Source organism: Hemitrygon akajei, chromosome 4, assembly GCF_048418815.1.
Source record: "Hemitrygon akajei chromosome 4, sHemAka1.3, whole genome shotgun sequence".
Classification (NCBI taxonomy): domain Eukaryota; kingdom Metazoa; phylum Chordata; class Chondrichthyes; order Myliobatiformes; family Dasyatidae; genus Hemitrygon; species Hemitrygon akajei.
This window is the reverse complement of record NC_133127.1, coordinates 66,335,329-66,362,029: the sequence shown is the minus strand read 5'-3', so window position 1 is coordinate 66,362,029 and position 26,701 is coordinate 66,335,329. Positions and strand designations below refer to the sequence as shown.

General features: G+C 40.5%; 1 protein-coding gene across 1 annotated transcript in view; it reads left to right on the top strand.

Moving 5' to 3' along the window:
* rnf150a (ring finger protein 150a) overlaps positions 1-26,701 on the top strand; it is a 105,031-nt gene that overhangs the window by 37,896 nt on the left and 40,434 nt on the right. Inside the window, exons 3-4 of the mRNA XM_073042750.1 lie at positions 22,232-22,303; positions 24,623-24,705. Coding sequence (XP_072898851.1) covers positions 22,232-22,303; positions 24,623-24,705 — 155 coding nt within the window. The remainder of the gene's footprint in view (positions 1-22,231; positions 22,304-24,622; positions 24,706-26,701) is intronic.

Below are 26,701 nucleotides of genomic sequence, written 5' to 3'. Positions count from 1 at the left end.
GGGAAGATGTTGGAGTCGATTATTAAGCGTGGGGTTTCAGGGTACTTGGAGGTGCATGATAAAGTAAGCCATGGTCAACATGGTTTCTTCAAAGGAAAATCTTGCATGACAAATCTGTTGGAATTCTTTGTCTATCCTGCTAGTTACTACTTCAAAGGAGAATTGATTGATGTGTGCTGATTTTCAGAAGGCCTTTGAAAAGGCGCTGCTTGACTTGATGCTGCTCAACAAGTTACAAACCCATGGTATTACAGGAAAGATACTAGCCTGGATAAAGCAGTGGTTGATTGGCTGGAGGCAAAGAGTGGGTATAAAGGGAGCCTTTTCTGACTAGCTACCAGTGACTAGTGATGTTCCACAGTGGTCTGTTCTGGGACTGATTCTTTTTATGTTGACTGGTGAATCTGTAGGATTCTTTGTCACAGGCAACTGTGGAGGCCAAGTTTTTGTGTATTTAAGGCAGAGTTTGATAGATTCTATATTGGTCAGCACATGAAGGGATACAGGGAGAAGACAGGAGATTGGGGCTGAGAAGAAAATTGGATCAGCCATGATGAAATGGCAGAGCAGACTCGATGGGCCAGATGGCTTAATTCTGCTCTCATATCTTATGAACTTATAGTCTAAAATCAGGATACATGGTATTGGGAGTAATATACTGATATATAAGAAGTAGTTAATGAATGGAAATCAAGTAGTAGGAACTGAGGTTGTGACTATAAAGTGCTGCAGGGATCTGTGCTGGTTTCTAACAGTTTATCTCAATAATTTGGATGGGGGAATCAAATTGGATGTCGGCTTGGACTTCCAGGGGAGTTCAGACAGGCTACATGAATGGGTGAGGGCATGGCAGCTGAAATATAATGCAGGGAAGATGTGAGGTTATCTTAGTTTTTAAATTTAGAGAGATGGAAAGATGTTACATAGATGAACTTGTATATGAAATAATTCTTTACACAAATCTAAAAGCCAAGTCTTAATTCAGAAAGTGCCAAATAGATTATCTAACTTAGTATTTTCCCTGAGGTTACATGATTACAGAAACCAATCTTAAGGCAATTTAATTCATTATAGGTGATAGCTAGCTGCTGCAAGGCTGTGGGACACCAAATCGTGACTCTGGCACTATAAGCTCAGATTTTCCAGTGTGTCTACAGCTTTGACATTTACCTAACAATGTGGAAAATTTCCCAATAATATCATGTTCATCAAAATGCATCTTCAATCTGACTAGCAAGGTGATGAGTATTATTACCACGTGTTTTTCAAGCATCACTAACTCAACAAATCGCTTATAGACATTTAGATTTCTCTTTTGGCCAAACTATTTAGATGCAGTTTTCAGTTGCTGCCTTGTTTTAAACATGGTGGGTGGGGGGGTGGGGGGGGGGAGAAGAACAGAAATAGAAACCAAATTCCAGAAATAAAATACTGATTGCTCTTGACATTGGCAGTATTTAACTGGATGTGGCATATAAACATACACATTCAGAATAGGAGTAGGTCACTTAAAGCCCTGAGCTGTTCTGTCATTCAGAAGTTCACGAATGATCTGATTGTAACATCACCTCTGCATTCCATCTAATTTCCAATACTTTTTGCCCTCTGCGTATCAATTGCTTATGAAGTTGATCAAAGAGTTACCTGTTTTTTTTCTTTAAGGAAGAGAGTTCCAAAGACTCAATTTTGAGAGAAAACAATTTGCCTCATTCAGGCTACAAATGGCCAACCTTTAACATTATATAGTTTTATTTGTACACGTTTTCCAATTGTTCCATATGGTTCCAAAAGAGGAAATGTCCTTTCAACTTCCATCTTTTCCAAGACCCCTCACTAATGGGTATCAAGGCATTTTATTAAAACTGAAGTTAAAGTTAATTGATAGAGAGCTCTCCATTCCCTGTTATTTAAGTCAAAGAAAAATGTTTGTTGTTGGAACATCATATGGAGCTGGATTTCCTCAAGTTTGAGTGAAACTCTTCCAATTCTCAAGAATAATTATATTCAAAATAAAGCAACCCATTTAATTGTCAGCCAGTCAACTGTCAGAAGCGTGTACCCCTGTGTCACCAGTGCTTCATGATTCAGTGGGTACCATGTGCAAAATGCACTTACAACAACTTAACGAGGTTTTCTTGGTAGGATCTCCCAGACCACAACTTTTCCACCATCTGGATGAATGTCACCACCTGCAGGTAATCTTTTAAGTATTCCACTGTCCTTACTTGGAAATGTCTCACCATCTTTCCCTGTTGCTGGGTCTGGTTGGTGGAGCTCCCACCAATTGACACTGGGTGTACTTTCATTAAGTTGACTGCAGTGCTTCAAGAAAGTTAGTGCTTTGTTGTCATCTCGGGGGCAATTAAACATGGGTTAGGGTGATATGATTTGTTTCTAAAATCCTTTAAATGAAGAAAAGCCCCTTCATCTAGGACCTTGTCTTTTGATTCCAGCCTACCACTGGTTGAAAAAATTCCCTTTAGAATTGTATGGGTCAAAGTAGCTGAAGCTGACAGTTCAAGATGGTATTCAGTCATTCAGTTTGCTGTAGAATTTTCATGTATGCTTTGATCTGAAATGTTAACTCTTTTTACAGATGTTGCTAGTTCTGTTGTGTTTCCAGCATTTTCTGAAATCATCATTGTATATTTGCATATTTAGATCCCATGCTAATCATTATCATTACATTATCAGTGTTACCTTGAAGTATAAGAGCTAAAAAATGGTTTAATTATTATTTTTAATTGAACTTGAAGTTCAGTAATATGTATTTGCTTCTGTAGCTGGTGTGTGACAACAAGGTTTGTTCTGTTGACACCATTTTTTTTGTGATGGTAAAAGGTTATGTACAGATTGCTTAATAAGTTTAAAAACACAAGATATTCTGCAGTTGCTGAAATCTTGAGGAATACATAAAGTTCTGGAGGAACTCAGCAGGTCAGGCAACATCTGTGGAGAAGAATAAACAGACAATGTTTCGGACAGAAATCTTTCCTCAAGACACATTTACATTTTACCAAATCAATAGACCAATGTTTTTGAAATATGAATTATCAGCCATAGATGGATCTAATGATATTGATTTCCACTTATTGTTCAGGTATAACAATTTCATGACATGCAGCAGAACCCTTCGAGGTTGCAATTTTTTTCCACTTTTCTGAAGATAAAGTCCAGCTTGTGGGAAATAGAAGACATGTTGTTTGACTTATTTACCACAATCTAATCAACATTTTTATGAAATAATAATGGCGAGCTAATACTTGGTCTCACTATAGTTTAAACAAAAACTGCAGTTAACAGAAATCACTAAATTTACCTGTGACTTTGGTATGTACTTGATGTTCAGGTGAACAAAATAAAAATTCTATAGCACTTTTCAAACAAAAAAAGAGCAGTGTGCCTTCAATGAAATATTGGTTAGCACAAAAACATAATTGGAAGATGTTAGCTGATGATAGCAGGTCAGTGGTACATTTGCTACATGCAAATTTACCATCTTTACCAATTTACAAATAACAGTTGCTACAGTCTCAAAGATCTGTATATGACTTTTGACATCCTTTACTACATAAATAAAAATACTACTGTCTTAAAGGTATTTCAGATCTTATGTTGTTCAGGTTGTAGAGCACTTTGAGCAGGTCCTATATTTTTCTAGTTAGTATCTGTGCTATATTTCTCAATAAATCCCCTTGTTGAACCTCAGTGATAGACACCTAGTTTTGATTGGTGTAACATTCCTGAGAGTTTTTTGAGGTTAGAGAAAATAAAGCTGCTTGCTAGTTCAGAATTCTTATTGGAGGGGCAAAAGAATATTGATGTGATCCTCTGAATGCCTGCCACAATTTTGTGCTGTGCATACAGGTGAATTAATGAATGGAAACAGCATGCTTTGAACTATATTTAGCACAAATGAAAAGTTTCAAACCTTAAATTTTACTTCCTCAATGTCGAGTCCTTAATCTGATTTTATGCATTTCCAATTATAAATTGGCCACCACATTTGTCTCCTTGTGCTAGCTCCACCTTCATTAAACTCCAGACTTTCTTAACCTCAGCATCACTAAACCTAAATGCCCCCGTTCTATGTCGATCAATGTGAATTATTTGGCTTTGACTTTAAATAATAGCTTAAAGATTAGTTTTATTTGTCACATATATCAAAACATTCAGCGACATGCGTCATTTGCATCAAACCAGCAAGGATTGAGATGGACAGGCTGCGAGTGTCGCTATGCTTCTGGTGCCCATGGCTCACTACCCCTAACTGTACTTCATGTGTGAGGAAACGGGAGCACACAGAGGGAAATCCACATAGTCGTGGGGAGAACATATAAACTCCTTATGGATGGCAGCGGAAATTGATCCCACATCATATTTGGCACTGTGGTAGCATTACACTAACTGCTACACTGCCAGTTTCCCTTCTGTGTTTAACAAAGTCCCCTTTTGCATTTCTTTTGTTTTTCATTTCTCCAGGCAGAACAGAAGGGTTTTCTGGTCCTTGCTTTTCACCCTCCCACCATCTGCACCCAAAATATCGTCCTTCCACCAGCTGCAATGAGGTCCCATTACCAGCCACATTTCAACTGCCTTCCTGAGGGACCACTCCCTTGGTGATTCCTTATTCTACTAATCCACCTTCACCCACACCTTCCCTGACTCCTGATATTTTGCATTGTAAATGAAGGAGAGGCAACAATTACCACTGCACTTTCTCCCTCATCATGGTTCAGGGTCTTGAACAGGCTTTCGAAGTGAAGCAAAGATTTGCGCACACCACTTCTGTTGTGTCTGTGCACAACTACATATATTAAATGACGGGAAATGGCTTTAGCTGGTGTATTCACGTTGCAGAGAGAGAGAGAGCAATACACATTTGTGTGCAGACAGCAAATCAATACATAGTGCTGAGGGGAGGGGTGGTCATTGCTCTGAAAAGAAATACGACAAACTCCAACTGTTCACCTCCTTCATTTCGTCTTTCTGACATATGTCACCTGCAGTTTGTCTGTGGTGGCCATCTTGAGCTCGCAGTTGCATGCCATTTCAATTCCCTTTAAAATTCCCAAACTCTCTTGTCTATTCTCGATCTTTCTCACTATTGGAGTGAGGCTCAATGCAAGCTTGGGGAACAATATTTCATATTCCAGCTGGGTAGTCTAGAGTGCAATGTTATCTACATTGAATTTTTCAGTTTCAGATAATTTTCATCTTCAGTTCCCATCTATCTCCTCCTTGTTCGCTTCTTCCCTCCAATTCTTCTTCAGTCTTCTTCTTTTCGTCCCTTTTCCCACCTATTTCACCCCTCCTTTTTTTCCATCCTTTCACCCACTTATTGCACATTTCACTTACCACCCCTCGTACAAATCAGGTCATGGTTCCTTCCTCCTTTCACCTCTTCCCGAATTGTTCCCATTATCACCAGCTTTATCAGATTAGAGCACTATTAGTCTTCATATTCTGACTTTTCACCCTCCCCACACTCTTCCTGACTCCCCATTCTTTTTCTTTACTGTCTACCTCCATCTATCATATCTGGGTAATTTTCCAGCAAAGATAGATGGATCCACCGAAGCCGGATGCTACTATTTTCAAACGTTTTTATTTATAAAGGGGCACAAACGTATGGTTAATACAAAACATTCAGATCATATACGTCGTCACAACTCAATCTAAAGCACAGGTATAGTAATAATCAATCAGAAATAAGCTCTATCGTTGTCTAGGGGTAATGTAGATATATATCGTTTGCTGGATATCTAAAAGTCTTTTAGATCACTGCAGTTCCACCAGCCGCCGTCGGTTGTGGTGTCGCGTTGGTGCACTTTTGTTAGAAAGAGAGAGAGAGAGAGAGATGTCATTAAACAGCTTCACCTGCCCGGGTCCCTACGGAGCACCGCCGTGGAATCAGAAGAGCAGGCTTCCCGGTTGTTAGTTAAAAGCGATTGTCCGTGATTCCAGCCACAGACTCCCGATCCGGAATCTAACGCACGTGGCTTCCTTCAGAATGGCGTCCCGCTCCGACGGGAAGCACTATCGTGTCTTCTTCGTGTGTCTCCTTGGTGCGTCTGAGGCCCCGCCTCGGCAGCCCACCTTTTATCTGGACTGGCAGGGTTGTAGATGTCAATCAGGGTGGGGGGTGAGGCAATCTTGCCCTAGGGCTTTACACGTGGTCTTCATGAGACAATAGTCAGAGTCACTTTATTCTGCTTCTCGGGAGAACGTGGTCTTCCGCACGTCTCCCTCTCTTTCTCCCATTTCCTGTGTCTATTCAGCACGTCTCTCCCCCTCTTGGGTCAGTTGACCCCCCCTTGACTAGGGCTCTTGCGATTCTCACAAAGGAGGGGGCTGAGATCATGACAACTGTCTACCTCCATCTATCATATCTCAAACCAGCCCCTCTTCATGAGTTGATGTGCCTATTTTTACCCCAACAACCCTCTTCCCCATTCTTTCAGTCTTCCTCTCACCACTGGCCTCAATTTCACCGTTTCCTCTCTTTATCCTGGTTGTTTCCTCCACTCTGCAGGGATTTGACCTAAAATGTAGACATTTTGTTTTCCCCCACATGATGTTTGAGTTGCTGAGTTCCTCCTGCAGACTGTTTGATATTGCAAATGCCAGCATCTGCAGTCTTTTGTCTCGAGATATGACTAACTTTCATTCAAGAACATTGTAACTTAGGTATAGGAAGATTAGTGAGCCACAAGTTCTTCCCTGAGTCGGCTTAAACCCACCCCCAAAGCTGCAGTGCAAATCTAGGTTGGATTTCAATGCAGCAAATAGATTGTTATTAGATATGCTTTCTTTCATATAGCTATTCAGGAAGATATAGAGGGTATGAAGGCAGGGTCTTATTCCTGGCATATTCTCATTACTTATTCAATGTGAGAGAAACAGATTAATTTTTATTATTCTATTACAGTGGATTCTGGTTAATTGGGACACATTGGAGCCAGTACATTTTGGCCCAATGCAAATAGTTAAAAGGTATACTTAAAATTTAAGAGACGAACTACCATTTAACTTAGTAACAATTTGTGTATTGAATTGAAATACAGAACAAATTAGAGTGCTACAGATACTGCTAGAGTATTATAAAACTGTATTAGTTCCTAATAGTTATCAGTGGAGGAATTCATCTGCCGTGTTCTTTTGATTAAATGAGCAAAATAAGACACCTAGTGAAGATGTTGAACTGGCTTCATACAATGCTTTAGCCCAGGGGTTCGCAACCTTTTTTATGCTATCTACCTCTGTCATTAACTGAGGAGTCTGTGGAACCCAGGTTGGGAATCCCTGCTTTAGATAATTGCATCCTCCCAATTTTCATTTACATCGTGACTTTCAAGATGATGGTCAATGCAATCATAATTCATAATTTGTTGAAGTAGTGCAATTTGTTTCATTTTCACTCCTGGCACCTTTAAGCTGGAATGTTTGAAACTGCAGTGAGCAAAAGAGTTCTGATTTGTCTTGCTGCTTATTTCTCGAAGCTATCAGTGTCAGAAATCACTGGCTTTTGAACACAAGCACAGGCAGCTGATACTATTTTAAAACCTGATTAGTCTTAAGCATGCTTTAGTGTCTAATGGTGACGCAAAGAAGTGCAAGTGACTGACGATAGTTAGAAATTGTTTGGCAACATTCTCTCCTAATTAAGTGGCATAGTGTCCCAAATAAATGAAGGAAATCTCGGCTATTTTCTCAATTTAGAAACATGGAATACCTACAGCACAATACAGACCCTTCAGCCCACAAAGCTGTGCCGAACATGTCCCTACCTTAGAAATTACTGGAGTTACCCATAGCCCTCTATTTTTTTAAGCTCCATGTACCTATCCAAAAGTCTCTTAAAAGACCCTATCGTATCCACCTCCACCACCATTGCCGGCAGCCCATTCCATGCACTCATCACTCTCTGCGTTTTTTTAAAAAAAACAACTTACCCCTGAAATCTCCTCTGTACTTACACCCCAGTACCTTAAACCTGTGTCCTCTTGAGGCAGCCATTTCAGCCCTGGGGAAAAGCCTCTGGCTATCCACATGATCAATGCCTCCCATCATCTTATACACCTCTATCAGGTCACCTCTCATCATCGCTCCAAGGAGAAAAGGCCAAGTTCACTCCCCAATCCAGGTAACATCCTTGTAAATCTCCTCTGTACCCTTTCTATGGCTTCCACATCCTTCCTGTAGTGAGGCCACCAGAACTGAGCACAGTACTCCAAGTGGCGTCTGACCAGGGTCCTGTATAGCTGCAACATTACCTCTCAGCTCCTAAATTCAATTCCACGATTCATGAAGGCCAATACACCATATGCTGCCTTAACCACAGAGTCAACCTGCGCAGCTGCTTTGAGTGTCCTATGGACTCGGACCCCAAGACCCCTCTGATCCTCCACACTGTCAAGAGTCTTACTATTAATGCTATATTCTGCCATCATATTTGACCTGACCAAATGAACCATTTCACACTTACCTGGGTTGAACTCCATCTGCCACTTCTCAGCCCAGCTTTGCATCCTATCAATGTCCCGCTGTAACCTCTAACAGCCCTCAACACTATCCACAATACCCCCAACCTTTTCATCATCAGCAAACTTACTAACCTATCCCTCCACTTGCTCATCCAGGTCATTTATAAAAATCAGGAAGAGTAAGGGTCCCAGAACAGATCCCTGAGGCACTCCACTGGTGACTGACCTCCATGCAGAACCACTCTTTGTCTTCTGTGAGCAAGCCAGTTCTGGATCCACAAAGCAATGTCCCCTTGGATCCCATACCTCCTTAACTTTCTCAATAAACCTTGCATGGGGTACCTTATCAAATGCCTTGCTGAAATCCATATACACTACATCTACTGCTCTTCCTTCATCAATGTGTTTAGTCACATCCTCAAAAAATTCAATCAGGCTCGTAAAGCACGACCTGCCCTTGACAAAGCCATGCTGACTATTCCTAATCATATTATACCTCTCCAAATGTTCATAAATCCTGCCTCTCAGGATCTTCACTATCAATTTACCAACCACTGAAGTAAGACTCACTGGTGTATAATTTCCTGGGCTATCTCTACTCTTTCTTGAATAAGGGACAACATCCACAGCCCTCCAATCCTCCGGAACCTCTCCTATCCCCATTGATGATGCAAAGATCATCGCCAGAGGCTCAGCAATCTCCTCCCTTGCCTCCCACAGTAGCCTGGGGCACAACTCGTCCAGTCCCGGTGACTTATCCAACTTGATGCTTTCCAAAAGCTCCAGCACATCTTCTTTCTTAATATCTACATGCTCAAGTTTTTCAGTCCGCTGTAAGTCATCACTACAATCACCAAGATCCTTTTCCGTAGTGAATACTGAAGTAAAGAATTCATTAAGTACCTCTGCTATTTCCTCCGGTTCCATACACACTTTCCCACTGTCACACTTGATAGGTCCTATTCTTTCACCTCTTATCCTCTTGCTCTTCACATACTTGTAGAATGCCTTGGGGGTTTTCCTTAATCCTGCCCGCCAAGGCCTTTTCATTGCCCCTTCTGGCTCTCCTGATTTCCTTCTTAAGATCCTTCCTGTTAGCTTTATAATCTTCTAGATCTCTAACATTACCTAGCTCTCTGAACCTTTGTAAGCTTTTCTTTTTGACTAGATTTACTAGAGCCTTTGTACACCACGGTTCCTGTACCCTACCATAACTTCCCTGTCTCATTGGAACGTACCTATGCAGAACTCCACACAAATATCCCCTGAGCATTTGCCACACTTCTTCCGTACCTTTCCCTGAGAGCATCTGTTCCCAATTTAAGCTTCCACATTCTTGCCTGATAGCTTCATAATTCCCTTTACTCCTTTTCTAACTTGTCTGTTCCTATCTCTCTCCAATGCTATTGTAAAGGAGACAAAGTTATGATCACTATCTCCAAAATGCTCTCCCACTGAGAGATCTGACACCTGACCAGGTTCATTTCCCAATACCAAATCAAGTACAGTTTTCTCCTCTTGTAGGCTTATCTACATTCATATTGTGTTAAGAAACTTTCCTGAACACACCTAACAAATTCCACCCCATCTAAACCCCTTGCTCTAGATAGATAGATAGATAGATAGATAGGTACTTTATTCATCCCCATGGGGAAATTCAACTTTTTTTCCAATGTCCCATACACTTGTTGTAGCAAAACTAATTACATACAATACTTAACTCAGTAAAAAATATGATATGCATCTAAATCACTATCTCAAAAAGCATTAATAATAGCTTTTAAAAAGTTCTTAAGTCCTGGCGGTAGAATTGTAAAGCCTAATGGCATTGGGGAGTATTGACCTCTTCATCCTGTCTGAGGAGCATTGCATCGATAGTAACCTGTCGCTGAAACTGCTTCTCTGTCTCTGGATGGTGCTATGTAGAGGATGTTCAGAGTTTTCCATAATTGACCGTAGCCTACTCAGCGCCCTTCGCTCAGCTCTAGGGAGATGCCAGTCGATATTTGGGAGATTAAAATCTACCAACCCTATCTGCTCCTCGATATCTCTGTTACTATAGGGCGGCCTATATTAAAAACAAAATACCCAGTAGAGTAATTGACCCCCTTCCTGTTCCTAACCTCCACCCACAGAGACTCTGTAACAATCCCTCCATGATGTCCATGTTTTCTGCAGCTGTGACACTATCTCTGATCAGCAGTGCACACCCCCACCTTTTTTGCCTCCCTCCCTGCCCTTTCTGAAACACCTAAAACCCAGCACTTGAAGTAACCATTCCTGTCCCTGAGCCATCTAAGTCTCTGTAATGGCCACCACATCATATCTCCAAGTACTGATCCATGCTCTAAGCTCATACTCTTTGTTCACAATACTCCTTGCGTTAAAATAGACACATCTCAAACCGATGGTCTGAGTGCATCCCTTCTCTATCATCTGCCTATCCTCCCTCACACACCGTCTCCAAGGTTTCTCTATTTGTGAGCCAACCGCCTCTTCCCCAGTCTCTTCAGTTCGGTTCCCACCCCCCAACAATTCTAGTTTAAACTCTCCCCAGTAGCCTTAGCAAACTTCCCCACCAGGATATTGGTCCCCCTGGGATTCAAGTGCAATCCGTCCTTTTTGAACAGGTCACACCTGCCCCAAAAGAGGTCCCAAATACCCAGAAATCTGAATGCCTGCCCCCTGCTCCAATCCCTCAGCCACACATTTATCCTCCACCTTACTCTATTTGTATACTCACTGTCACGTGGCACAGGCATTAATCCCGAGATTACTACCTTTGCGGTCCTGCTTCTCAACTTCCTTCCTAACTCCCTGTAGTCTGTTTTCAGGACCTCTTCCCTTTTCCTACCGACGTTATTGGTACCAATCTGTACCACGACCTCTGGTAGTTCTCCCTCCCACACTGCAGGATATCGTGGATGTGATCTGAAACATCCTGAACCCTGGTACCTGGAGGGCAAGCTACCATCCAAGTTTCTTTCCTGCATCCACAGAATCACCTGTCTGACCCCCTAACTATAGAGTCCCCTATCACTACTGCCTTTCTCTTCCTTTCCCTACCCTTCTGAGCCACAGGGTCGGACTCTGTGCCAGAAGCACGGCCACTGCCTCTTCCCCCAGGTAAGATGCTCTGCCCAACAGTACTCAAGCAGGAGTACTTATTGTTCAGTGGGATAGCCACAGGGGTACTCTCTAGTTTTTGTTCTTTAAGAATTGCCCTAAATAAGTGGATGACCTAGAATCCAGTGTATTATGATTTGTGGGAGTTTGGTCAGTGCTTATTGACTACTGTGTTCAGTAATTGAATTTTAAAAAGTAAAGCAACGAGCAGATGTTTTTCTTCAGAGGCGAGGCGATGCAAAACTCTATAGTGGAAAAGACCCATGATGTGCATTTTAATAATTCAAAGGTCATTGTCCTACATAATGCTCTAAGAAAACCAAAGTTCATAGTAAATTTATTATCAAAGTACATAATGTCACCATATACTACACAGAGACCAAGAAAGCTATTGTATGTAAGCAAATTCTCTTTTGGTGTCTAGATATTTTCGTTATCATGTAATCTATTTTTTAAAAAATCTTTAACATTTATGCAAATAATGAAAAGATTGTGACAGTTAAGCAGTTAGATTATTAAAATATTTAGCTATTAGAATTTTGCAGACCATTCAGTGTGCCAATTCTGAACTGTTATTATGCTCCTTATGAATCTGGTCTCATCTTTGTCTTCATGTCATCTTATCAAGAAGCCCTTCTACATGTGTAACCTTAATGTACGCATAAAACTTTTCCACTGCTTTTTATTATTGCCATTCTACATGGTAGGATTTTTATCTCTAGCAAGTTTTTTTTTGTGAATTTTGGATTTCTGCAAATGAAATTATTGAATCAAAATCAGGTTTAATATCACTTGCATATATGGGAAAATTTGTTATGCAACAGCAGTACATTGTAATACATAATTAAATACTGTAAATTACAGTGTGTATATATAATTTTTGTTAAATAGTGCAAAATGAGAGGAAAATGTAGTGAGATAGTGTTCATGGGTTCAATGTCCATTCAGAAATCTGATGGCAGAGAGGAAGAAGCTGTTCCTGGATTGTTGAGTTTGTCTTCAGGCTCTTATACCTCCTCCCTGGTGGTAGCAATGAGAAGAGAGCATATCTGGGGTGATGGAGGCCCTTAATGATGATGCCACCTTTTTTGAGGCTTTGCTTCTTGAAGACATCCTGGATGCTGGGAAGGGTAGTGCCCATGATGGAGCTGACTTAGTTTACAATTTTCTGCAGCTTATTTTGATTCTGTGCATTGACCCCGCCCCCCCCCCCCCCCCATAGCAGCCAGTTAGAGTGCTCTTCACGATTCATTGGTAGAAATTTGTGAGTGTCTTGGTGACGTACCAAATCTCCTCAAACAGCTGATGAAATATAGCTGCTGTCCTTGTAACTGCATTGATGTGTTCGGCCCAGGAGGGAGCATGAGATTTTGACACCCAGGACTTGAAATTACTCACCCTTTCCACTTCTGATCCCTTGAGGATTGATGTGTGTTCCCTCATCTTACCCTTTCTGAATTCCACAATCAATCCTTTGGCCTTGCTGATATTGAGTGCAAAGTTGTTGCTACAATGCCACTTGACTATCAGAATCGGTATCGGGTTTATCATCACCAGCAAGGTTAACTTAGCAGCAGCAGTTCAATGCAATACATAATATAGAAGAAAATAATAATAAATAAGTAAATCAATTACAGTATCTGTATATTGAATAGACTTAAAATCATGCAAAAAGCAGAAATAATATATTAAAAAAGTGATGTAGTGTTCACAGGTTCAATGTCCATTTAGGACTCGGATGGCAGAGGGGAAGAAGCTGTTCCTGAAACTAGTTGATATATCTCATTCCTGTATGCCTTCTCATCATCATCTTAAGTTCTGCCAATAATAGTTGTGTCGTCAGCAAATTATAGGTGGCCTAGGCACACAGTCATGGGTGTAGAGAGGGTAGAGCAGTGGGCTGAGCACACATCCTTGAGGTGTGCCCGTGTCGATTAGCAGTGAGATGGAGATGTTATTTCCAATCTGCACAGACTGTGATCTGGTAGGTAAGGATCCATTTGCAGAGGGTGGTACAGAGGCCCAGGTTTTGGAACTTTTTGATCAGAACTGTAGGAATAATTGTGATAAATGTTGAGCTGTAGTCAATAAAGAGCTACCAGTGTTAGTATTGTGATTCAAGGCCATATGAAGAACCAATGAGATCACATCTGCTGTAGACCTATTGTGGTGATAGACAAAATAGACAAAAGCAGCAGCATTGGCTTGGATATGCTTTGTCATTTAAACAAGTGTCGAATTCAGAGCTACAGAACACTGTGGCATGTAGACCTAGCCGCTGTGCTACACTTAGTTGATTTTGTGCAGATAAAGGCTATTCTTTGTGCGACCCACTCCTGTGGAGTGCATAAGTGAAACTGGTAGATTGTGAATCCTGTTTACAGATTGCAGTCATACAAAAAAAGGGTGCTGCTGTCAGTGGCACTGGTATTACTCAGCAGTTTGGCTACTATCTATTCTGATGAAAGGATATTGGCATGACGCGTTAACTCCCTCTCTCATTGCACAGATGCTACTTGACCTACTGACCAGCATTTTTAATTTTTTGTGATGTTTCAGACATCTAGAATCTGGGGTTTGTTGCTTTTCTGGACAGTTTAATGCTTGATCTTGAGCTTTTAGAATGGTGGTGGAATACAATTCAATTGTTTTATTATTTGTCTATTCTGGTTGAAACGTTTTCATTTTTATTTACAGTAAATTTTGGTCTAATTGATGCCATCATTGGGATCAAGGAGAAGCGGTTGATAGCCTGTGTCATATTACAAATTCCAGTGCCACTGCATTAGTTATTTTTATCTTATCATTGGGTATCATTATGTACTATATCATCGTAGGATCTTAAAATTACAAATATAAATTCTGCATAAATACATTGAAGCCCATCATTTCCATGTGATTGCAGTTTTAATTACTGCGCAAGCTTAATTGCAGTCTAATTTGAGGACTATAAAGGATGTAGGATTGCATTCAAGTGAAATCAGGAGGGCAAAAAGGGCACAAGATAGCTTTAGCAGAAACAACAATACAAAATCCTAAGAGATTCAAAGAGTATGTTTAGAGCAAAAGATTAACTTGGGAGAGTATAGGTCTCTGTACCGATCAATGTGTTAAGGCACAGAGGTTGTTGCAATAATAAACAAAAAATAAATTTCTTATCTGTATTTACAGTGACATAGGTCATGAAAACTGGGGAATTTGGGGAAGAGAATAGCGATGAGAGGAGAAAAGTTTTAAGAGATCTAAGGGATGACATTTCCACAGTGATGGTGGTAGAAATGTGGAGTGAACTTCCAGATGTAGTGCTGGGGTGGGTGTCATTGAAAAGTTTAAACACTAGTTAGGGAGGCACATGGAGGAAAGGTTTAGGGATCTCGGCCAAACACAGGCAAAGGGTTTAGATCAAGTTGGCAGTTTGGTCAGCACAAACAGGTTTCTATGGTGGGTAACTCTGACTCTCTGCTGATTTTTTAAAATATATATCTTTCGTATACATTTGTTGGTAACATGTTTACTTAATCCCCTGATGCTATAACTGAAGGCATGGAGCTCCAATTAAAGATAAAGTGAGCTGGAAATCCAAAAAATTCAGTGGAAAAATAAAACTGACTATTATTTCAAAGACTATGGTAATGATTTTTAAGAAATTCCGGAATATCATATTATTTGTCCCTGGATGTATGAATGCAAAATAAATGGGAAAATAAGGTTTACTGAATATTTTGCTATATAATTGTAGTTAATATACAAGTACAAGGCCTGTGACTTCATGTAAGGAAAAAGCAGTACTGAGCCAAAGAATGAAAGATTCTAAGTAGTTATGAAAAGCTGAGTCAACATGATTGAATTTCAAGTAGTTATTAAACTTGGACAACAAGATGGAGGGACACTTGGAAGGAACTCAAGATCACTGGATGCTAGTAACTAAGCACATGGACTTCAAACTGAAATGTAAATAGTTGAGGAAGATGTGGGATTAATGAAGAATTTGGGTGAGGTTGGATGATCATTGTTTCATTTTGCAGTCTACTCAGATGACTTTTTGACAACTTAAAAACTAAACCCATGTTTACCTTGGGCATCTTTCCAGCAGAAACCTGATGGATAAGTCCCCAATGGCCAGACATGTTATTGCACAGGCTATTGCACACAGTGAAGGCAGATGCTACTGCACCTTTGGCAGTGTTCTCTGTGTTCTCACTAGCAACAGGAGTAGCACCAGATAATTGGGGGGGTGGTAAATTTTAATCCTTTGTTCAAGAAAGGAAGTAGGGATAACACTCAGAGTTATAGACTGGTGAATCTTACTTAAGTTCTGGGCAAATTATTAGAAAGGATTCATAGCAACAGGATTTGGAGAAGCATAGACTGATTAGGGATAGTCAGCATGGTTTTGTGAGGATAGATCATCCCTCACAAGCATGATTGAATTCTTCAAAGTAGTGGCCAAACAGATTGAAGGTAAAGTTGTGATGTAGTGTATATCAATATTAGCAAGGTGTCTGGCAAGGTTCCCTTTGGTAGGCTCATTTAGAAAGGCAGAAGGATGGGAAAGGAAAACTTTACTGTGTGGATTCAGAATTAGCTTGCCCATTGAAGGCAAAAGGTGATTGTAGAGAGAGCGTGGAGGTGGGTGAACAGTGGTATTCCACAGAGATCTGTTCTGACTCCTCTGCTGTTTGTAATCTTTTTAAGTGACTAGGATGGGGAAGTAGAAGAGTGGGTTGATAAGTTTACAGATGACACGCAGGTTGGTGATGCTGTGGATAGTGTAGAAGACTGTTTAGAGTAAATTTATTACCCAAATACATTTATGCCACCATATACAACCCTGAGATTCATTTTCTTGTGGATTATACTCAATTATAGAATGTAACCATAACATATTAAATGAAAGGCCACTTGGGTGGTCAACCAGTGTGCAAAAGACAACAAATAATGCAAATATGACAAGAAAGAAATAATAACAGTAAATAAATAAGCCATAAATATTGAGGGCATGAAATGAAGAGTCCTTGAAAGTGAGTCCATTGGTTGTGGGGACCATTTCCATGATGGGATGAGTGAAATTATCCCCTTTCGTTCATGTGCATGGGCTGAAGGGTAATAACTATTCCTGAGCCTGGTAGTCTGAGTCCTGAGGCTTCTGTACTACCTTTCTGTTGACAGCAGTGAGAAGAAAGCATGTCCAGGGTGATAGCGGTCCCTGATAGTGGATGCCGCCTTCCTGCAACAGTGTTTTGTGTAGATGAACTCAATGGTGGGGAAGGCTTTACCTGTATTGGACTGGGCCGTATCACTACTTTTTGTAGGATTTTTTGTTCAAAGGCTTTGGTGTTTCCATACAGGCTGTTATGCAGCCAGTCAACATAGTCTCCACTACACATCTATGGAAGTTTGTCAAAGTTTTAGATGTCATGCCACATCTTCGCAAACTCCTATGGAAGTAGAAGCACTGCCATGCTTTCTTTGTAATTGCACTTAAGTTCAGGGCCCAAGATAGATCCTCTGAAACAATAACACTGAGGAATGTAATGTTGTTGACTCTCTCCATCTCTGATCCTCTGATGATGATTGGCTCATGGACCTCTGGTTTCCTTCTTCTGAAGTCAATAATCAGCTCCTTGGTCTTGCTGACATTGAGCAAAAGGTTGTTGTCGTGGCACCACTTAGCCAGATTTTTTAATCCCTTCTATATGCTAATTTATTACCACCTTTGATTTGGTCTCCAACGGTGGTGGTGTCAGCAAACTTGAATATGGCATTGGAGTTGTGCATAAGTGTAAAGTAAGTTGAGCAGGGGGCTAAGTACACAGCCTTGTGGTGCACCTGTGCTGATGGAAATCATGGCGATGTTGTTGCCAATCCAAACGGACTAGGGTATGCCAGTGAGGAAATCGAGGATCCCATTGTACAAAGAGGTTTTGAGGCCAAAGTATCGGACCACCTTGATTGGTTTTGAATGTTGAGCTGTAGTTGATGAAGAGCATCCTGATGTATGCACCTTTGCTATCCAGATGTTTCATAGTTGAGTGAAGAGCCAATGAGATGGCATTTGCAGTGGACCTGTTGCTCTGGTCAGCAAATTGGACCAGATCCAAACTGCTTCTCAAGCATTATGTTTCATCACCAGCCTCTCAAAGCACTTCATCACTGGGGATCTAAGTGTTGCTGGATGATAGTCATTGAGGCAGGTTACCTTTTTTTTTTCTTGGGCACTGATATAATTGAAACTTGTTTGAAGCAGGTGGGTACATGGGACTGCCAAAGTGAGAGATTAAAGATCTTAGTGAACACTCCAACCAGTTGATCAGCACAGGATTTTAGCACTTGACCAGATAGCCCATCAGGGCCCAATAGTTCACCCTCCTGAAGGCTGCTCACATGTCAGACTCAGAGACTGAAATCACAGGATCACCAGGGGCTGTGTGAATTCGAGGGTCAAAGCAAGCATAGGAGGCATAGAGCTCACCTGGTGAAGCCCTGTTGTGAACCACCTATGGCACTTAATTTAGCTTTATAAAAGGCGATAGTATTCATGCCCTGCCACAAATGGCAAGCATCCTCCATTGATTCAAGTTTAGTCTGGAATTGCCACTTTGCCCGTGAGATGGCTTTCCAGAGATTGTAACTGTATCTCCTGTAACTTTCTTCGTCACCATACTTGAATGCCCCTGATCTGGTCCTCAACAGATTGCAAATCTCTTGGTTTATCCAGGGCTTCTGGTTGGGGAAGACTCTGGGTGATTTTTTTGTGGGGATACGCTCATCTACAACTTTTTAAATAAAGTCAGTGACAACCATTCAGATCCACAGATGAGTCCTTGAACATGGCCCAGTCCACTGACTCGAAGCAATCCTGTAATTGTTCCTCTGCCTCCTGCAACCACCTCCTTGTCTTCCGAATCTCTGGAGTTTTGCTCTTTAGCTTCTGCCTGTATGCAGGTAAGAAGAGACAGCCAAGTGATCCAATTTACTGAAGTGCAGTCTAGGCATGGAACAATAGGCATTCCTTATGGTTTTGTTTGCATACCTATAACTACTGATGAGACCTGAAGCCAGACAATAGGACAACTGGAATTCAAAATAACCCTTTATTCATTGAAACTACACAAGTCTCAAAATTCTGCTCAAACTCCCAGTACAACTATTTAAATGGTTTATCCCAGAACAAATGAATCCTTGATTGGGACAAAGATCATCAGTGAAAGTCAGCCTGGGATTGGTTTCAGCTGACCACTAGGTGCTAATTGTTTTGGCTCACTGTAATGCTTATCTTAGTATAAACGTAGTTTAGTGTGTTGGGACCTGTGGTGCTACAGGTTGTTTGCTGGTGGTAATTGGGAAGGGTTTTCTTCAAACCAGCCTGGTTGAAGTCTCTGACTGATTTGAAATGTATCAGGATGGGCTGTTTCTTGGTTGGAGATGGCATCTTGCAGTATCTCAAGCATTTGATTATAGTTGGCCACTGGAAGTATGTAAACTGCGATTAGGATTGTGGATGACAATTCCTGGGGTAAATGGAATGGATGGCATTTACCTGTTAGGTGTTCAAGGTTGGGGGAATAAGAATTCGACAAAGCTGCCTCATCAGAGTATGACTGAGAGTTTATCATGAAACACACACCTTCACCTTTTGCCTTTTCCGAATCAACAGTTTGGTCCATTCAGTAAATCAAGAAGCCTTCCTGTATGACTGCTGAATATGGCATTCTAGGAGAAATCCACATCTTGCTCAGACATAGAACACAACAATCTCTAATTTCCTTCCATTACAGCAATCTTGCCCCCAGGTGCTCAATTTTATTCTCCAGTGACTGCACGTTTGCTAGCAAGATGCTGGGTAGAGGGGGACCCATCCCTCTGCGTTTCAGCCTGGCTTGGAGTGCCCTACCCTCCACCTTGCTTCCAGTGATGGCAATGAATGTTCATCCGCTTAAAGTTTCCATACCTGTTTGGTCTGCTAGGTCCTTCAGAAAATTGTGAAATATGGAGATTTGTAGAAGGCTGTTGATAATTGAACTGGGATATTGGTAGGATGCAAATCTGTGCTGAGAAATGGCAGATGGAGTTCAATTCAAATAAGTGTGAAGTTTTTGAAGTCTTGAATATAGGGTTAATGGTAGGATTCTCAGCAGTGTGGAGGAACAGAGGGATCGTGGTGTCCACGTCCATTGATCCCTCAAAGATTGTTGTTGGCCTTCATCAGTAGGGGGATTGAGTTCAAGAGCCTTGATGTAATGTTGCAACTCTATAAAACCCCGATTACAGGTAGTCCCCGAGTTACGAACGTCCGACTTACGGACAAACTTACAAACTGAGGAAGAAGAACACCGTCCGCCATTTTAAGTTGGATCGCGATGCCGTCCACCATTTTAAGTCATTGCCGTTGACACTGTGTTGAGTGTGTAACTTTGTATTTGGCTTAAATTTTTCTTAGCAAGATTCACCCTGAATCCAGTCGGCTGGTGGCGCAGTGAGATTAGCGCCGGGCTGGAGAACTGAGGTTCTCGAGTTTGATCCAGTGACAGACCGCTCCTGTGCCAGGTTGATGTCGACCCAGTGACTCCCATTACCATCCGTACCGGGTTGATGTCGAGCTCACAACTCGACCTCGTAAAAAAAACACTACCACCTCCAGTTTAAATTTCCATGCGGAATATTGTGGAGGATCAAATACCCAAACCCAGCACAGCCCCCACTTGTCCCATTTAACCTGCCTCAGTGCGGTGGAGTTTAGGACCCGGGGAATTCAATGCGGTGGTCCTTACAACCCAGCCGATCACGGGAGCTGGCGGAGGTCGGGACCCACCGCCCGCAGTGTTTCTGTTCCATTGATGGGAAGCGATCACGATTTTAAAATAAAGTGGAAATAATAAAGCATTTGGAAAGAGGTGAAACATCATCAGTCATTGGAAAAGTGTTAGGCTACAGTCGGTCAACGATCGGAACAATTTTAAAGGATCAAGTGAGAATAATGGAACATGTGAAAGGCCCTGACCCGATGAACGCTACAATTATTACTAACCAACGCAGTGGTTTAATTATTGGAATACAGACGTTTCTGAAGTGTTTTATATGCATAAAGGTAAAATATATACTATATACTAAGACAAACGTTTGACTAACTGACGCTAAATAATACCGGATGTACTTGTTCTGACTTGCATACAAATCCGACTTAAAGATGGACTCAGGAACCGAACTCATTCGTAACCTGGGGACTGCCTGTATACCACACTTAGAATATTGTGCTCAGTTCTGCTCTCCTCATTATACGAAGGATGTTGAATCTTTGGAGAGAGTGCAGAGGAGATTTTTCAGGACATCACCTGGATTGGAGAACATATCTTATGGTGAAAGGTTGCAAGAGCTAGGAATTTTCTCTTTGGAGCGAAAGAGGATGAGGGATGACTTGATAGAGCTGTATAAGATGATAAAAGGCATAGGTCGAATGGACAGCCAGCTCCTTTTTCCCGGGTCAGTTGTGGGTAGTAAGGAGTGCATAATTTTAAGTTCTTTAGAGGGTAGAATAGCTAGTGCATGGAATACACTGCTAGGGATGGTGGTAGATGCAGATACATTAGGAATGTTTGCAAAATAAATAAATAAATAAATCAATCAATCAATCAATCTATCTATCTTAGGCGCATGGATGATAGAAAATGGAGGGTAATGTAAAAAAGAAGAATTGGATTGATCTTAGAGTAGGCAGAACATTGTGTGCTGAAGGGCCTGTTCTGTGCTGAAATGTCCTTTGTTTCTATGTCCTAAAACAGTTCTGATCCTTAAGACCAAGTCACTTTGTAATGACGGGGACTTCCTTGAACACTGTAACAGTGTTGTTGAAATAATTCACAAGAAGAACTGCAGGGAATTTCAGGAAGATGGTACCACCTCACATTAAGGGCATATAGAGATGGACAAAAGTGTTGGCATATTTAAGTTATATATTTAAAAATTTTATACATTTTTAAAAATAGTTCAAATGTTTTTACTCATGGTTCATATTGGGACTGACTGTACAGATTAAAATGGAAAGAAGCCAAAAGAAATTTCTCTAAATGAAAGTACTTTGTTAACTGAAAAAAATCTTGCTTCTGAGTTGGGTAGAACTGGCAACATCTGAATGTTTCTGACATTCAAAGCATTTGATAAGTTTTTTCAAAACCAAAAGTTAAAAACACAATATTAGTATTTACCAAATTTCTTGTAAGATGTTTCCCTCCATTGAAATGAATAAGAAGCACTTTCTGTGCTACCACCAACTTGGCACAGGATCTTTATTTGTATATCTCATTGTAGGTTCTGGAGAAGTTTCGAACTTTACAGTCCCATTCTGACTTCATGAGGGGTTTAGTGCTGAGATGCAGTCACTTGTCTGGCACCAAACTACTGACAGCAGCATCTGGGTTTTGAGCATGGAAAGATTGGTCCACGAGTGTTAAGAAAAGAATTGTTGGTGAACTGACAGTTGAGCTCATACTTTCCCACAATATCTGTCCATTCTGGTGATACAAATATTGTCATGCATTTTGTGAATGTTGAATTACAGTTCGCTGTATAGTAGAAGTTGTAATTTCACGAAAGTGTAACCAGTGAAACATTTTGTTTTCCAGCGTCGCCTTGGAGATGCTGCTAAAAAAGCCATTGGGAAGCTTCAAGTTAGAACAATCAAGAAAGGTGATAAGGTATTAACTTTTCTAAAAACATAATTGAGTCAGCCATACAGTTGCAGTAGCCACAGGGACTTCCAAGTTTGCCTGTTCTGCAGTGAGTAATACACCACTTGACTCTCCCTGCTCTTAACATCTATATGTTGCAAGTCTGTAATGTAGTAGAATATTCTTCACTTACTAAACTCAACAAGCTCAGGCACCAGTCCACAACACTATTCCATTGCACCTTAATTGCAGATTGTGCCATTTACAAGATGCCATTTCAACAATTTACAAGTGTTTCTTGAACTGTACCTTCAAAATTCATTATCTCAATGCTTCACAAATACTAAGGTAGAAGGTATATAAAGATAACTGCATTTTTAAAATACTCCCTAAGTTGCATAGCATCTCAATTTAGAAAATCAATTGCCGGACATTCAAAATCCTAGATCTCTTTAATACCAGTGATGCAATACCTTCAACTACATGGATGGTAGTAATTCAAATAGACACACTACCTCGTGAGGTTAGTTAGGGGTGGGTAGTATCTGCTAAGACCGTGAGGCATAGGAGCAGAATTAGGCCATTGAGTCTGCTCTATCATTCCATCATGACTGATCCCGGATCCCACTCAACCCCATACACATGCCTTCTCTCCATATCCTTTCATGCTCTGACCAATCATTCCAACTTCGTTTCAGCTTCCACCTTAAATATATCCGTGGACTTGGCCTCTACTACAGTCTGTGGCAGAGATTCCACAGATTCACTGCTCTCTGGCTAAAAAATTCATCTTTAACTCTGTTTTAAAAGGTTGCTCTCATATTTGAGGCTGTGCCCTCTAGTTCTGGATACCCACACCATAGGAAACATCTACTCCATAACCACCTTATCTAGTCCTTTCAACATTTGGTAGGTTTCAATGAAATCCCCATGCATTCTTCTAAATTCCAGTGAGTATAGACCCAAAGCTGCCAAATGCTCCTCATATGTTAACCCCTTCATTCCTGGAATCATCCTCGTGTACCTTCTCTGGACTCTCTCCAATAACAGCACATCCTTTCTGAGATATGGGACCCAAATTTGTTGACAATACTCCAAGTGTGGCCTGACTAGTGTCTTATAAAGGGTCAGCATTATCTCCTTGCTTTTATATTCTATTCCCCTTGAAATAAATGCCAACATTGCATTTACTGCCTTTAGCACAAACTCAACCTGTAAATTAACCTTCTGCAAGTCTTGCATGAGGACTCCTAAGTCTGTCTGCACCTCTGTAATTTGAACCTTCTCCCCATTTTGATAATAGTCTGTACTATTGTTCCTTTTACCAAAATGTATTATCATACATTTCCCAACACTATTTCATCTGCCATTTTTTTGCCCATTCTTCCAATTTAAGACCTGCTGCAAACGCATTGCTTCCTCATACCCCTCCACCTATCTTTGTATCATCTGCAAACTTTACCACAAAGCCATCAATTTCGTTATTCAAACCATTGACAATGTAAAAAGTAGCAGTCTCAATACTGACCTTTGAGAAACACCACTAGTCACTGGTAGCCAACCAGAAAAGGCCCCTTTTATTCCCACTCGCTGCCTCCTGCTTATCTGCCATTCCTCTATCCATGCCAGTATCTTTCCTGTAATGTCAGGGAATTTTATCTTGTTATGCAGCCTCATGTGTGGTACCTTATCAAATGCCTTCTGAAAATCAAAGTAAATGATATCCACTGCCTCTCCTTTGTCCACCCTGTTTGTTACATCCTTGAAGAACTCTAACAGATTTGTCAGGCAACATTTCCCTTTACAGAAGCCATGCTTACTTTGATTTATTTTATCATTGGTCTCCAAGTACCCTGAAATCTCATCCTTTATTATAGACTCCAACACTTTCTAAACCACTGAGGTTAGGCTAACTGGCCTATAATTTCCTTTCTTTTGCATTCCTCCCTTCTTAAAGAGTGGAGTGAAATTTGCAATCTTCCAGTCCTCTAGTACCATGCCAAAATCAAGTGATTCTTGAAAGATCATGACCAACGTCTCTTCAGCAGCCTCTCTCAGGACCCCGACTCTAACATTGCTACATATTTAAAAAATTGTTTCCTCAGCTAGCTTTTATATTGCATTATAATTAAACCAAGCAAAGGTTCAATTCTATTTGCTGTGTAAGATGGTGACCTGCTGTCTCATTATTTCATTTATTCATATAGGAAGGTATAATAGAATTATAGTTAGGTGCAAAACAAATGAATCCTACCATATCAGCATATCCACTATTGGCTAATAATAATCATGGTTTCATTACATTTCTTTGTTTTTGACTTTTGCTGTTGACTTTTTTGTTCTCAGGAAACAGAGTCAGACTTTGATAATTGTGCTGTTTGTATTGAAGGCTACAAGCCAAATGACGTTGTCCGAATTTTACCATGCCGGTGAGTTGGCTTTGTGCTTTCAGCTTTGTTTGTGGATTCTTGTTCCATGAGAGTTGCTATTCATCCCCATTGTATCAACAGAAGCAACTACAAATACAAGAGCAATTCAGAGGTTGGGAATCGTGGTGAGTGGCTCACCACATGACACCCCAAAGCCTTTGTAACATTATTAAGGAAGAAGTAGGGTTGTGATAGTGAATGCCCTTCACATGTTTAAATGATTGCAGCTCAAATAACAGTTAGGAAGTCTGGCACCTGCAGTCTGATTTATACCAAATCCACCACCCTAGCAGTTTACTTGATTAGTACCTCACTCACCACTGGCACACTATAGCTGCAGTGAATATCATCTGTAAAGTGCACTGCAGTTGCTTGCTTGTTGACACTGACCAAAGCCATGATCTTCATCAGCAAAATGAATAGGGACTCCCAAGTATATGGTAATCCTACCATCTCTGTTTTTCCCCTCTTGCTGTCTGTTGATGCTGTTGTAGGAATACTTTCACAAGAAGAACTGCAGGAGTTCAAGAAGATGGCTTTGTACCATCTTAAGAGCATATAGGGATGGACAGAAGCATTACCCTTGTTATGTTATAGATTTTACTTATAAATAAAAATTTAAAAGTTTTTATTTATGATTCATATACCAAGCCCTGAATAAATAAATGAATTGTTTTCAAAGAATTTTGTTATCTTTCCTTTCAACTGCACATCTGGTTTAATATTATCAAAATCTATTAAATTTATAATTAAAACAACTTCAATTAATTTGTTTCTGTACAATGGGGGATTAGAAATGGGACCCTTGGAATGTACTACAACTCTTACACTCTGTAAATTGTATTCTTTAAATGACTGTCACTGATTTAATTTCAGATAATTTCACAGAATTATAATGCATAAAGTTTATTCCTTGCAACTCTGTGGTGTTTATAATTATTGTTACATCTGAACACTAGTAAGCATTGATATTATTTCATGAAATGATAAGTATGTACGGATAACTAGTTGATTCTTTCCAAATTTACTTTTCTCACTACTGGTAAGGCAGTTTACTCTTGCAGTACTTGGGTCTTGATCTGGATGAAATTAACACTGACAATACCTACTTTTTCCACTTCAGTTAAAAGTTGAAGGATGTTTTCCAGCTGTTTAATTCCTTGAATTTCTTTGTAATACATGAGTGATTTCTGTATATAGTACCTAAACTAGAATTACTGGATCTGGAATCTCTCCATATGTTGACATGGAGGTTAGCTAGATACATCATTTAAAAACAAACTACATTTACTTTGACTATACGATTTTTCATTGTATATGGACTGAAAAACAAAATATAAGAAATTGAAAGAGAATTTTTTTATTCTACCTCCAAAGAACTATAAAATTATGATGAATTTATTCAGGTACATTGATTTTCAACAACTACAGGTGTGGTGGGAAATCAAGTCAGTAACATTACAGGCAGTCCCTGGGTTATGTACGAGTTCCATTCCTGAGCCCGTCTTTAAGTCGGATTTGTATGCAAGTCAGAACAAGTACAGCCGGTATTACTTAGCATCAGTTAGTCAAATGTTTGTCTTAGTATATAGTGTATATTTTACCTTTCTATGCATATAAAACACTTAAACGTATGTATTCCAATAAATAAACCACTGCGTTGCTTAGTAATAATTGTAGCTTTCATTGGGGCAGGGCCTTTCACATGCTCCATAATTCTCACTTTATCCGTTATTCTTTAAAATCGTTCCATTTGTTGACCGACTGTAGCATAACGCTTTTCCAGTGACTGATGGCGTTACACCTCCTCCCAAACGCTTTATTATTTCCACTTTATTTTCAATCGCGATCACTTCCTATCAATGGAACAGAAACACTGAGGGCGGCGAGTCCCAGCCTGAGCCAGCTCCCGAGGTCCGCTGGGTCCTAAGGACCACAGCACTAAATTCCCCGAGTCCTAAACTGCACCACACTGAGAAAGGTTAAATGGTACAAG